Source organism: Theropithecus gelada, chromosome 2 (assembly GCF_003255815.1).
Source record: "Theropithecus gelada isolate Dixy chromosome 2, Tgel_1.0, whole genome shotgun sequence".
NCBI classification, from domain to species: Eukaryota; Metazoa; Chordata; class Mammalia; order Primates; family Cercopithecidae; genus Theropithecus; species Theropithecus gelada.
In genome coordinates, this window is record NC_037669.1 from 183,082,087 (window position 1) to 183,095,343 (window position 13,257).

General features: G+C 41.6%; 1 protein-coding gene across 2 annotated transcripts in view; it reads left to right on the top strand.

Moving 5' to 3' along the window:
- STAC (SH3 and cysteine rich domain) overlaps window positions 1-10,551 on the top strand; it is a 164,889-nt gene extending 154,338 nt beyond the window's left edge. For both annotated transcript variants that reach the window (XM_025376325.1, XM_025376326.1), the window contains one exon: window positions 8,739-10,551. In XM_025376325.1, the coding sequence (XP_025232110.1) occupies window positions 8,739-8,837 (99 nt within the window). In that variant the 3' untranslated portion in view covers window positions 8,838-10,551. The remainder of the gene's footprint in view (window positions 1-8,738) is intronic.
- The last annotated feature ends 2,706 nt before the right edge of the window (window positions 10,552-13,257 follow it).

A 13,257-nucleotide genomic window follows, 5' to 3' on the forward strand; every position in this document is an offset into this window, starting at 1 on the left:
TTAAAATACTTAGGAAAATTAATTAAGTCCATAAATTGAACATTTATGTGGAATTTAGTCTATTTTACTTTAGTTGATTGAACATTAAATATCCTCCTGAAAAAAAATCTTTAAATTCATGCATAGTTTTATTGCACCTATAGAACCGTTTTCATGTATTGTGTTCTATCAAAGCTTTAAAAAAAACAGAAAAAAAATATTTTATATTACAAAACCAAAAGGCATTTATTTTGGAGAAATTTTGAGGGAAAATATTTTTAAGAGATATAAAAGATAAAATAGAGACCATAAGCAATTCAACAAATAAATTATTACCAACATAAACACTTTGGCATATTTCTTGACAAACTTTTAATTCACATTTTGATATCATATCCTCTTTAGTTTCCTAACGTTTAAAAAATGTAGTCATTAAATGTTTACCAAAACACAGGTTTTAAGAAAGTTTTATTGGAACATAGCTAAATTTATTCCTATATATATGGTCTGCGGCTGCTTTCATGCTACAACTGAACAGCTGAGTTGAGTCATTGCAATAGAGACCAGATGGCCTGCAAAGCCTACAATATTTAGTATTTGGCCCTTTCTAGAAAAAGTTTGCCAATCCTTAGTCTAGATGTACAGGAATGTGTTTAAGTTTCTCCTATTATTGGATATTCAGAGTTTTTATTTTTTAAATTGTTATTGATAACTGCAATGAACATCTTTGAAGCTAAATATTTGTCTCTAACTCTGATTGTTTTCTTAGGGTATACTTTAGAAGTTAGAGGAAAACAGATCAAGACTTGTACAATTCTTGGCCGGGCGCGGTGGCTCAAGCCTGTAATCCCAGCACTTTGGGAGGCCGAGATGGGCGGATCACGAGGTCAGGAGATCGAGACCATCCTGGCGAACACCGTGAAACCCCATCTCTACTTAAAAAAATACAAAAAAAAAAAACTAGCCGGGCGAGGTGGCGGGCGCCTGTAGTCCCAGCTACTCGGGAGGCTGAGGCAGGAGAATGGCGTGAACCCAGGAGGCGGAGCTTGCAGTGAGCTGAGATCCGGCCACTGCACTCCAGCCCGGGCTACAGAGCGAGACTCTCTCTCAAAAAAAAAAAAAAAAAAAAAAAAGACTTGTACAATTCTTGATGCATACTGCCAAATTGCATTCAGAAAGGTCTTGCCAACTTACGCTCACGCCAGCTGTTCATGAGCACATCCAGATCATCACATGCTTGCAAGAATTGAACATTACTATTTTTTGTTATGTCGGTTTGATAGATTAACAATATTTCATGCTAATCTGCATTTTCTGGATGGTTAAAGAGGCTTACATTTTATCTCATATATATAGGGCATTTATATTTTCTAATAATCTGTTTATGTACTTTGCCCATTTTCTTACATTATTTAAAAAGTTTTCTACCTTTGAAGAATATTTATATCTGGTGTACCACATGTGACCAATATTTTCTCTAGTTTATCATCTGTCCTTTGCTCTCAATGCCTCTTTCTCCAGGAGCTTAATCATTCCTTGGTTGGATCATTTCTAGTTTACCATACTTCCTTTATAGTTTGAATGTCTTTATTATTTTACACTTCTTTATCTCTCTCTAATTCCTCCTGAGACTGTTTCAAGATAGTTCTCACTTCACTTTGATTTTCTGAAGTTTCAATTCAGTCTTTCATCGTTTCTAATACATGTTAATTTAGTATTTATTTCTTTGTAGACTTTTCTTCTCAGTCAGCCCCTTTCTTCTACAGCATATTTTCTTTTCTTTTCTTTAACTTTTAAGTTCAGGGGTACAGTGCAGGTTTGTAATACAGGTAAACTTGTGTCCTGGGGATTTGTTGTACAGATTATTTCCTCACCTAGATATTAAGCCTAGCACCCATCAGTTATTTTTTCTGATCCCCTCCATCCTCCCACCCTTCACCCCCCAAAAGGTCCCAGTGTGTGTTATTCCCCTATGTGTGTCCATGTGTCCTTATCATTTAGCTCCAACTTACAAGTGAGAACATGCGGTATTTGGTTTTCTGTTCCTGTGTTAGTTTGCTAAGGATAATGGCCTCCAGCTCCATCCACGTCCCTGCAAAGAATATGATCTTGTTGTTTTATGGCTGCTTAGTATTCCATGGTGTATATGTACCCCAAGTTTGGGGTACATATATTTTGTTTATCCAGTCTACCATTGATGGGCATTTAGGATGAATCTATGTCTTTGCTATACAGCATGTTTTCTTTGCATCTCATTGCATCATCTCTTTACGTCAAGATATTTTCTCCTTATAACACTGAGGCCAAGTCTTCCTTCAACATACTGCATTCAGTATGTCTGAAAGGATAAGTTTGAGACATATGTGCATATTTTCTGCAATTTTTAAAATGTTTTATTGTAATAGTCTTGGTCCTTTTATCCTGTGGTAGGCAGGATAACCCAAAGATGCCCAGGTCCTAATCTCCAAAACTTTGAATATGTTACTTTACATGACAAAAGGAACTTTGTAGATGTGATTAAGTCAAAGATTTTGTGACCAGTAGATTATCTGGATTAACAGGGTGAGCCCGCTATAATCACAGAGATCCTTAGAAGAGGGAGACAAGAGGGCCAGAGTCAGAGAAGGAGATGTGATGATGGAAGCTGAGGTCAGAGAGAGAGAGATTTGAAGATGCTATGTTCCTGGCCTTGAAGGTGAAGGAAGGAGCCATGAGCCAAGGAATATAGGTGATGACTTCTAGAGCTGGAAAAGACAAGGAAACAGATTCTCTCTTGGAGCTTCTAGAAAGAATGCAGCCCTGCCAGCACCTTGTTCTTAGGAGTTCTGAACTCTAGAATTGTAAGATAATAAATGTGTGTTGTTATAAGCCACAAAATTTGGGGTAATTTATTGTAGCAGCAATAGGAAACAAATCCAGCTTTTACACAAAGGGGCTTTGCAGATGTGATGAAGGTTATGGGCCCTGAGATGGGGAGATATCCTAGATTGTCTAGGTTGGCCTAATCTAATCACTTGAGCCCTTAAGAACAGAGAAATGTATCTGGCTAGCATCAGGGAGATGCAACAGAAGAGGACAGATGAGAAATGAAGTAAAAGTGTAAGTCAAAGAGAGATAAAGTACGAGAAAGACTCAGCCTACTATTATCGGATATGAAGATGGAGAAAGGGGACGACAAGCCAGAGGATGAGGGTGGCCTCTAGAAGCTGGAAACAGGCATCTCAGTCCTCCAGCCACAGGGAGCTGAACTCAGCATCAACCTAAATAAGCCTAAAATTAAATACTCCCCTAGAGAAAAAGCAAAGAAAGAATGGAATAGAGCCCTTTTGACTCCTTGATTTTGGCCTTATAAAACCCAAACCAGAGAAAACTATCCAAGTCCACTAGACCTACAGAACTGTGATACAATAAATGATGTTGTTTAGGCTTCTCTAAGTTTGTGGTGATTTGTTACAACAGTAATAGCAAATGAATAAACATCTCAAGTTACAAAACTCAAACTCAACCTCGAAGGGTCTATTTTACTCCTATAATAAAGAGTCTGATAGAGGTCAGTTCTTGGGTTGATAATTCAGTGGCTTGATCCCCTGATCAGAGAACCAAATTCTTCCACATTTCTGCTAAGCCATCCTTGAAATGGTGACTACGTCCCCTAGTGGTCACAGATGGCTGCAGCCACTCCAGGAATCCTTCCAGACAAAAATTTTCTTCCTAAGGCGTCTCTTTTAATAGGTGGGAGTGGGGGGACCTTTCCCAGAACTTCCCTAGCAGATATTTTGTCTTGCTTCATTGGCTACAACTAAGTTCTACGTAAACCACTAAGAATCACTAACAAGGAGGATAACAACAGGACTTGGATCAATTAAATTTACCTAAGTTACATAGGATAGGGATGGGCAATAGAATGAAAGGCAGGACTCTGCCTCGTAGAAAAACGACAGAAATGACCATAAGTACCAATCATCAGTGCTTGCCTCAAGGTTTTAGTTATCCTAGAACAGTGAGTGATTGATGCAGAACTAAGGCTGCCCAGCTGAAACGATGAGTGAATTAGTCTGAGTCCAGCTCAGTTTCCACCATGCAAAAACCAAAGTAGAGAACATGGATACGTGATCAGAAGTCTAACATGTCAAATATTGAACACTGAATGTTAACATTTAACTCCAAATCAAGGACCTGCAAGCCATTAAAGCATCTAGGCTCTGGAGAATGAGATTGGGAAGAAATTGAGTAAGTCATTCAAATCCAGAAGACCATAAATTGCCTGTGTCCCATACTAGGAAAGCAACGTTTCTGAGAGATGCTGAGGAGCTGGCCATAGCCTGGCCTACATGGTTAGGTATTAGTGCTAGGCTGGCTGGAGATGGATTGCTGTGTATGTGGGGTGCCTCTGCTCTGTATATGCTGTGCCTGCCTTGGTGTTGGGACATCAAGCTTACCACTGCTGCATACATGATGCTCATGTCAGCAAGCTGACTGGTCAGGTCAGGATTTATCACTATGGGAAGAAAATTTGTCCAGCTTTCAGGAAGTCTCTTTAGGTTAGAGAGAGGGAGGAAGGATGGAGAGAGAATGGGTGGCAAGAGAAAAAAAAAAGAAAGAGGACAGATGAAGATAGGAAGGGAAAGGAGGAAAGTCAAGGGGAGGGGAGAGGAGAAGAGGGAAAGGGAAGGGAAGAGAGAGGAGGGGAAAGGAAAACAGAAATAATTGTTTTAAATAAATCTGACCACCTCATTCCTCCAATTAAAACTTTTTAACACCCTTGTGGTTAATACCAACAGTCATGTTTGCCCTTTTCCCATGCTGCAGAGCCCTGCGTTTTGTTCTGTTGACCACCTATATCTTAAATGACTCAGGCAATGCTGACTGAATTGATCCCATTCTCCTTGTTGGTGATGATTTCTGGTTTACTTGTGGCCCAATTCTAGTCCATGAGATAGGTCAGAAGGTCAGCCAAAGGCCTTAGCAGAGTTTAGCATGGCTTCCATTTCCTGCACACTTTAGGCTCTGACAGATTTTGTGGCTTCATCTTACACCCGTTATTCCCTCCATCTCTCTGTTCTGGTCCACTGAATTTTTTCCATTACTTCAAAGTGTCACAATCTCTTGATGCTGGAATTTGTTCTTATTCTAGTCTTGTTTTCCTCCTTCCCACACCTTTTTCTTTTTTCTTTAAATGTCACTTTTTCAAGAAGGTATTTCTTACCCCATTGGCTAGATCAGGTTTCCATAAGTATTTCCATTAGTACTTTTTTCTTCATTCATTAGGTTGTGCAAAAAAAAAAATTATGTTTTATGTTGTCAGTCAGATTACGAAATGTTGCCCACAGGACAATCAGCCATCAAAACAGCCACAGCCCTTGCACTTACCACGTTTTTGATGTCTCAATAAATTTCAGCTGGGACAGCTGTACCCAGAAAGCTCTGTCAGGGATCTGTCTGTCTTGTATTGCACTAGTTCCCAGCATTTATAATGGTATCTAACACGTAGTAGGTACTTAATAAAGAGTTGTTGAATGAGTGAATAAATAAGAAAAGTAGGGAACTAAGGATCCTTAGGCAACAAAAATATCTCTAACTGGACCTGGTGAGTAAAACATTTCTGCTGGGGAGATCAACTGTTCAATTACAGTTTGGAATTGAAGGGTTTTGGAGGACTTGGGACTTTCAGTGCTAAAATTAAGAAAGTCCAGAGGAAACCAAGACTAGTTGGTCACCCTCTATTTATGGCCCTGCAAACTAAAAGAGTTCCTCTGTCCTCACTTTCCACTCTTCCACCCATAACTAATCTTCTGGGAAGATATTTCCATTCTGCCTCTAAATGAATGGAAACGTTTCAGGCTCTGCCATTGTTTCCTAAAATGGTAGATCCTCAAGGCTGAGAGGTTATGTATTTTACCATCAGAATTTTAAACTCTGGATCCCTCATTTCTGGATAGAGTCAAAGCTACTGAAGCCTGTGTTCGGTCGTTTCTACTCATCATCTTCAAAATTTCTCATCCTTACAAAGGTCTCCCAAAATCAAAGCACTTTAGGGATGCCAAACTGAAAGGTTGAAAATAAGCCAGTGCATTCAACAAAGCATGAACCGTTGTGCTTCTTGGCTTCCTATTTCAGAGACACTTCCGAACAACTCTTCCACAGCCTCTATCAAGCAATGTTTCCCTTCTACATAAAAACCTTGAAAGAGAAGAGAAAAAAGCAAAAGTCTATCTTATATACAGGCACACATTTGAATCTCAGTGGTTTTTTTGCTCCAAGAACTGAAATTTACTCTTCACAGAGATGATGAAATTCTCTGAAAATGACCCAAAAGACATTTTTTGGGTCAGTCGGTTTTTGTTTGTTCCAAGGCATGGAGTAATGGTGTAAGGCTCTTAGCTCTGGCCAGAATTTCAATGTTCTAACTCCTTGCCCAGTGTTCTCACTCTTCCACATCACCACAATACAGCATCCTTGTGTGTATATGTCAATAAATTGTTTTCAAGTTTGATTTTTTAATTTCAGTATTTAAATTCAACATGTTTTCATGGTTCATGTTTCACCTAGAACCAGCCTACTCAAAGGGCAGGTGTTTATATTTTTATCGATGCTGACTGGTAGGACTTATATTAAGGGTTGTTGAGTTTTGACACATAGAAATAGGTGAGAAAACACACTCTTTGGCAAATTGTAAAGGTAAATCCTCCTCTCAAGGCATTTTTGTGTGTTCTTTCAAGACATACTGCCTGCTCATCACTGGAGCCTCCCCCCTTCAGTATTACTGGCATGGGCAATGGCAGGTCTCAGCTTTGCCACCCAGGCTGGAGTACAGTGGCGTGATCCCGGCTCACTGCAACTCTGCCTCCAAGGTTCAAGCGATTCTCCTGCCTTGGCCTCCTGAGTAGCTGGGATTACAGGCATGCACCACCACGCCCAGCTAATTTTTGTATTTTCAGTAGAGACAGGGTTTCATGACATTGGCCAGGCTGGTCATGAACTCCTGACTTCAAGTGATCCGCCCATCTCAGCCTCCCAAAGTGCTGGGATTAGAGACATGAGCCACTGTGCCCAGCCAGGTGTCAGCATTTATTTATTTATTTATTTATTTATTTATTTATTTATTTATTTTTTATGGAGGTACAATTTTCCATTCTGATTAGACCCTATTATTCTGAGGGCAAAAACTATGTTTTGTGCTCCTTTTGTATCACCTAGGGCACCTGGTACTATGTTGAGCATGTATTTATTTATTTATTTTATACTCTAAGTTCTGGGATACATGTGCAGAAAGCGCAGATTTGTTACCAAACATATGACAAAAAACCCTGCACATCTCAGCTTTTGAAAATCAAGTAGTCCATCCCTTTTGAAGTCATGTCAAGGGACCTAACATGACCCATCAGCTACTTCTCTCACAGTGGCCCACATCTGGTCTTCATGAAACAGTCAACACATCCTCTACTCTTACAGATTATCTCCTCTTCACTTCACTGTCTGAGCCTCTTTCTAGTCAAGTTTCTCACACAGTAGATTTCTGAAGTATGAGTCAGATACCTGTCCATTGTATGTCCCAAGCTCCAGGAGTCACAAATCAAGCTCTTTGAGTGTCCTATTCAAGTCCCTTCTTCTACATGATGGAAGAGCCCACTGTGGTGGCTTCTGTTGGAGCCTTGCTCACATCCCTTTCACCAGGTGGGTGCACTCATCTCCCAGTTGCTATGTTGGCCACCAACAACTCACAGCTGCCTTCTCAGGGAGGGCCTTTTGAGACAGCAGGACCCTCTCTCCTGGAAGGTTATGCCCCTCAGGCTACAGGCCAGCCAATGGCCAATGACTGACTGACATAGGGTCCAAAAGTCTGAAACCCTAGCTTCAAAGTGACACAATTCTGTGATGCAATTCATGCTCCAGAGCTCCCAGGGGAACCAAGCTAGACTGCTTTCCAGCTGAAAACCTCTCGTTGCTGGGCTCCTTCCCCTGCCCCCATCCTGCATCCTTCACTTCCCACCCGCCAAGAGCACCCTCTCAATAAGCCACTTGCACAAGGATCCCTGTGTCAGGCACTGTTTCTAGGGAATCCAACCTAAGACAAGGTGAGGCAGGAGAAACTCACAACACAACAATAGTTCTGTTCATAAACCTCTTCTAATTTTCATCTGGCACATCCACCCTTCTATGCCCTTCAGTGGCCAATAGGTGGTGAGCGGCAAGAGTATCCAAATGAATGTTTATCAACTCCTTTTTAAAAGTCTAGCATAGGTGGCCTTACTTTGGAATATGGGAATTGTTAGCATCTATTTGCTTGAGGCCAGGAGTGAAACAGTTCCCTTTGACTTCCTGATGTTATATGAGACGCATATAAAATTCTGAGCACATGACGGGAGTCTGCTGCATGATAGCTATTATTTTGGTCCTTTAAATAATGTCTTGAGAACTCATTGCATGCCATATGCTAGGCTCCGTGACAAACATTCTTATCGCATTCTGTCCTCACAGTGACTCTTCAGAGGGTCACAGTACTATTAATCCTCATTTTATTGATCCTCATTCATAAAGCTAAATTTCAGAAAACATTGAATGCCTGGGCCTCATTCCAAAGCTAGGTTTTTGCCGAATTTTTTATCAAATTCTCACTGTGCTCATTTCCCACCCTGAAACTACTCTCCCTTTTCCAGTTTGTTGCTCCTGCAACCTCAGTCAGCAGGGATTCAAGCTGCAGGTTCTAACTTCTTTCTTGCTGACAGTAAAGTCTTTTTTTTTTCTTCCTTGGCATTCAGATCTGCGTGAGTTCTGAAGAAGAGCAAGATGGCTTTATCAGAGTCCTCAGTGGAAAAAAGAAAGGCCTCATCCCCCTTGATGTCCTAGAAAACATCTGATTGCTGGCTCCTCCTCCGTTTGCAGTAGGCAAGCTCTGCTGTGATGCCTCTGCCTCATCTCACACTGCATCAACCCGGAGGAGCTGCCGCACTGACCCAGCCCCCCAGGAAACAGTGAGACAAGAATCAAGTATCTGAGACTGTGGAGTAACAGCCACAAAACAGAGGGCCCACTGCACAGCATATCCAGGCCTCCCCAGATGGGGACGAGGCTGAGAGAGTCAGCAGGCAGAGCCAGATGCCATGCTTGGCAGCAGCAGTAGGACTATAAACCATAGCTGTCCCCCAGGATCCCACTCCTTTCCTGTCTGTGTGGTGTAAGTTAACACACTGGGGTGTGCTCCAGTTCGCAGGGTAGCCCAGTGCAAGATTCAGATCCATGTAGCCAAGTATTATTCTGGTTCCAGACCTATGTCACCAGTACTGGTCAGTCAGTGTCATCACATTTCAGGCCCCAAGCAATCTCTGTGCAAAGCATCAGAAAGGCCTGCTTCCCAGCCCCCAGCATTCCAGTGCTCCCCAGGCTCCCTCTCTTTGTGATTGTGCTGTCCAGAGTGTCCAGCTTGTTCTTTCTTTCTCTTCAGTCCTCTGAGTACATCTAGTGGTATGCATTAGATGTGAGGGCTATGTTGACATGGCATCACCTCCAAAGACCTGACCTGCCTAAAGACTGATGACAAGCCATCCTTCCTGTTGTTCTAGGTACTGGCCTGGATAACAGAGCAGGACACAAGACATAGATACAGTGGGGAGGAGAAGTGGGGAAAGGTGGGGCAGAGAGTTCTTACTTATTGAAGATTATAAAGCCCTTTGAGTTATGAAATCCCAGCTTGAGGGCGATGGACCTAGGGAAGAGACTATAACAAAAAGTCTACACTTTCATTTTACATCCTCTCTATTGGAGGCAGCATTTTTCCTTTATGCTGTCCTATAGGACTCCACTTTGGAGGCTGAACCTACTTTGCGGGAACTAGGAACATGAAGGGGAATCAACAACAGCATCTTAGAAAAAATGTAGCCAAATTGGAATCCATTCTTCTTTAGGGCAGTATGTTATACCCTAGCAGATGTAAAATGGAAAATAATCCTAATGCTTCATCCTTCTGAAAGTAGAGGAACTAGGGGCCCAAGTAGCATCATCTAGGGGAATCTCTATTACTCTGTACTTGTACTAATGTTTACAAGAATGCAATATACTGTGATGCCTTCCTACTCAAGCCTGCTAGCACTCAAACTTGCATCCTATTAGTCATTAATATGGTTAAACTTCAATTCACAAATCACCTTGGAATCAATGTCAGTTTGATTTATTTTGTTACAGAGCAATAAAATCATTAGAACAATGGTTTTTAAAAGATTTAAGTGGATGCATCCTATGCATGTAAGCATTATTTCCCAAACCAAAGCGTCATTAGTCTCCATTTATTTATTTTGTTCCTACTCAGTGTGAAGTTGGGAACTGAGAGGGGATGGCTGCTGGTTTCACAGAAGTTTGGATGCCTTACTCTTATCTTAAAGCCAGCATCCAGAATTTCCTCCCTCTCTGATGCCACATGCAAAACCAGGTATACAATGGCAAGATGGATTCTTTGAGAGCCAGGGTAGATCATATGACTGCCTTTCTGTAAAATTGGATGCCTAGTACAAATGCTCTTTGCCTCTAATTCAGTATTCCATTTAATAAAAACAATACAGTGGAAAGGAGCATCAGAAACATGTGTCTTGATCTCTTCTTTCTGTTGTGATACCCACTGACTTTTTGGCAAAATGATGTCATATCATATCCATGTTTAATTAAGATGAATCTTAAAAATCAGTTTGCCTTTTACAGTTGAATAGAAAGAAGATGTGGGCCGGGCGCGGTGGCTCAAGCCTGTAATCCCAGCACTTTGGGAGGCCGAGATGGGCGGATCACGAGGTCAGGAGATCGAGACCATGCTGGCTGACATGGTGAAACCCCGTCTCTACTAAAAAATACAAAAAATTAGCCGGGCGAGGTGGCGGGCACCTGTAGTCCCAGCTACTCGGGAGGGTGAGGCAGGAGAATGGCGTAAACCTGGGAGGCGGAGCTTGCAGTGAGCTGAGATCCGGCCACTGCACTCCAGCCTGGGCGACAGAGCGAGACTCCATCTCAAAAAAAAAAAAAAAAAAAGAAAGAAAGAAAGAAGATGTGGTATCTAGCCTCCAAGGTAGTCTCCCAAAGATCCTACCTCCTCATATTCTTTCCTTTGTGTAGTCCCTTCCCACACTGAATCAGGTCTGATCTTATGTGGCCAATAGAATACAGCAGAAGTAGTACTACAAAGCTGCCTTACTCTATTTTCTGTTTCTGTAACAGAATATCTAAGATTGGTTAATTTATCAAGAAAAGAGATTTATTTAGCTGACAATTCTAGAGGCTAGGAAGTCCAAGAAGCATAGTGCTGGCATTTACTTGGCTTCTGACGATGGCCATATGCTGTATCATAGTATGGCAGAGAAGCAGAATAGAAAGCAGGCATATAGAGAGAGACCAAACACAAGGAGCAGCTTTGATTTTTAACAACTCACTCTTGAAATAACAAACCCAGTCCCAAGAGAGCAAGAACTCACTCACACCCGTGGGATAGCATTATCTATTCATGACGGATTCTCCCCATGACCCAAACACCTCCCATTCAGCCCCACCTCCCAATATAGCCACAATGGCAATCAAATTTCAACATGAGTTTCGGAGGGGACAAACCATATTCAAAACATAGTAATGACCCCATTACTATGATTGCATCTGAGGTTAACTTTTAAAAGCAACTTTAGCCTTGATCTCTTGGAACATTCTCTGTTGGAACCTTCAGATACCATAAGAATTTCAACTACCCTGAGGCCACCATGCAGGAAAGACCCAGTGGAAAGACTACATATTTTATCACCGGAGGTGGCAGACATCACAGAGCAGAGATGAGTCATCCCTGCTGAGCCCTGCCCAAGTTACAGATTTATAAGCAAGATAACTACGTGGGGACTTTTTAAGTCACTAAGTTTTGGAGTGATTTGTTATACAGAAACAGATAACAGAAGCAGGGGTTTTGTAATTTGAGTCAAATTACAAAATTTGAGTTTGTTAGAAGAGAAAAATGCTCTCTCTGCACAATGAGGCCCAGAAGTGTTGCAAACATCAAGTGCTAGCAGGCAATTACCCCTCCAAATACAAGATATCTAGTATTCCCTAAAGATCTGGAGTCATCCAGACATAAGGGAAAAAGCAAGATGTTTCTCATAATATAGATTTTCATGAATGCTTACATAAACACAGATTTTAGGAGCCACAACTTTTCTTCTCCTGCCTGTCTGCAGAAATTACAAGCACAAGGATAGCTATGGCCTGCCAAAGTCTTAAAGGTTTGCAAGACTCAGAAAATGGCTAAAAGAAGAACCACAGTTTTTGAGTGAAGAAGAGATGAAGACCTCAGGAGATACTCTGGTGAGGAGACAGGGAAGGAGGGGAAGTGTCCATATGAAGAATAAAAAGGGAAACTGAGGGATATGCTTTGTAGTGTACGAAAACAGCCTTGTACCCCCTTACCTCCTGCCCTTGCCTACAGCCAAGGGATGGTACATACCTAGCTGCACCAGGGAAGATATGCCCTATACTTCATCACCAGTGCTGTAAGATTTTACTTCTATTATAGTAAATTTGAAATGAAGAACTGAGTGAGACTTCCTCAGGGCTCCAGAAAGTGGAGAATAGAACTCCCTTTACCTCCCATCACTAGGAGACATCTACAGCACCTTTCACGTGGGCAGCAGGGCTACAAAGAGAGTCCATGTGTAGATATCCAGATGGCTAGATTTCACAGACAGTTAGAAGTCCAGATGGCTAGATTTCACAGATGGTTGATTTCACAGACCACTTTTCCTTCCTAACTACACAACACACACCACCACCACCATGACCACCCATACACACATTCTCATTCACTCCCATTAAGAGGAAGAGTCCAGCATTTGGGTTGCATATTTAGAGTAGGTAGTGGAGTAGAACATGGTAGGATCTATTAGAGTTAGTCTTCTTTGCTGCTAAAGAGAGAAAAATAAAACCAGTGGGAAGATCACAACACCTTGGTGTCAAGTACTGTTAAAAGGCAAAAGAGCCAGTTGTCCAGGAAACTGGCTACTCCAAGGAGGAGAGAGCCAAGAAGGAAGTCTACTGGCCAGCCTCAGCCTACAGCCAGGTCCAGTCAGAGATGCAGCTGTGAAAAAGTGGTGTGTGGGAGAAAAAAGCTGAGATTTAAATAAAGTGAACCTGACTTCTTTACTCAGGACTTCTCAGAACTTTTAATTTGCTAATTCTCACGGTAAATCTCCAAAAAGGAAATTTAAAACTGTGGATCACCTATTAGCCTCTCCTAAAATAACATTCCAAGGAACATAGTTTGGGAAA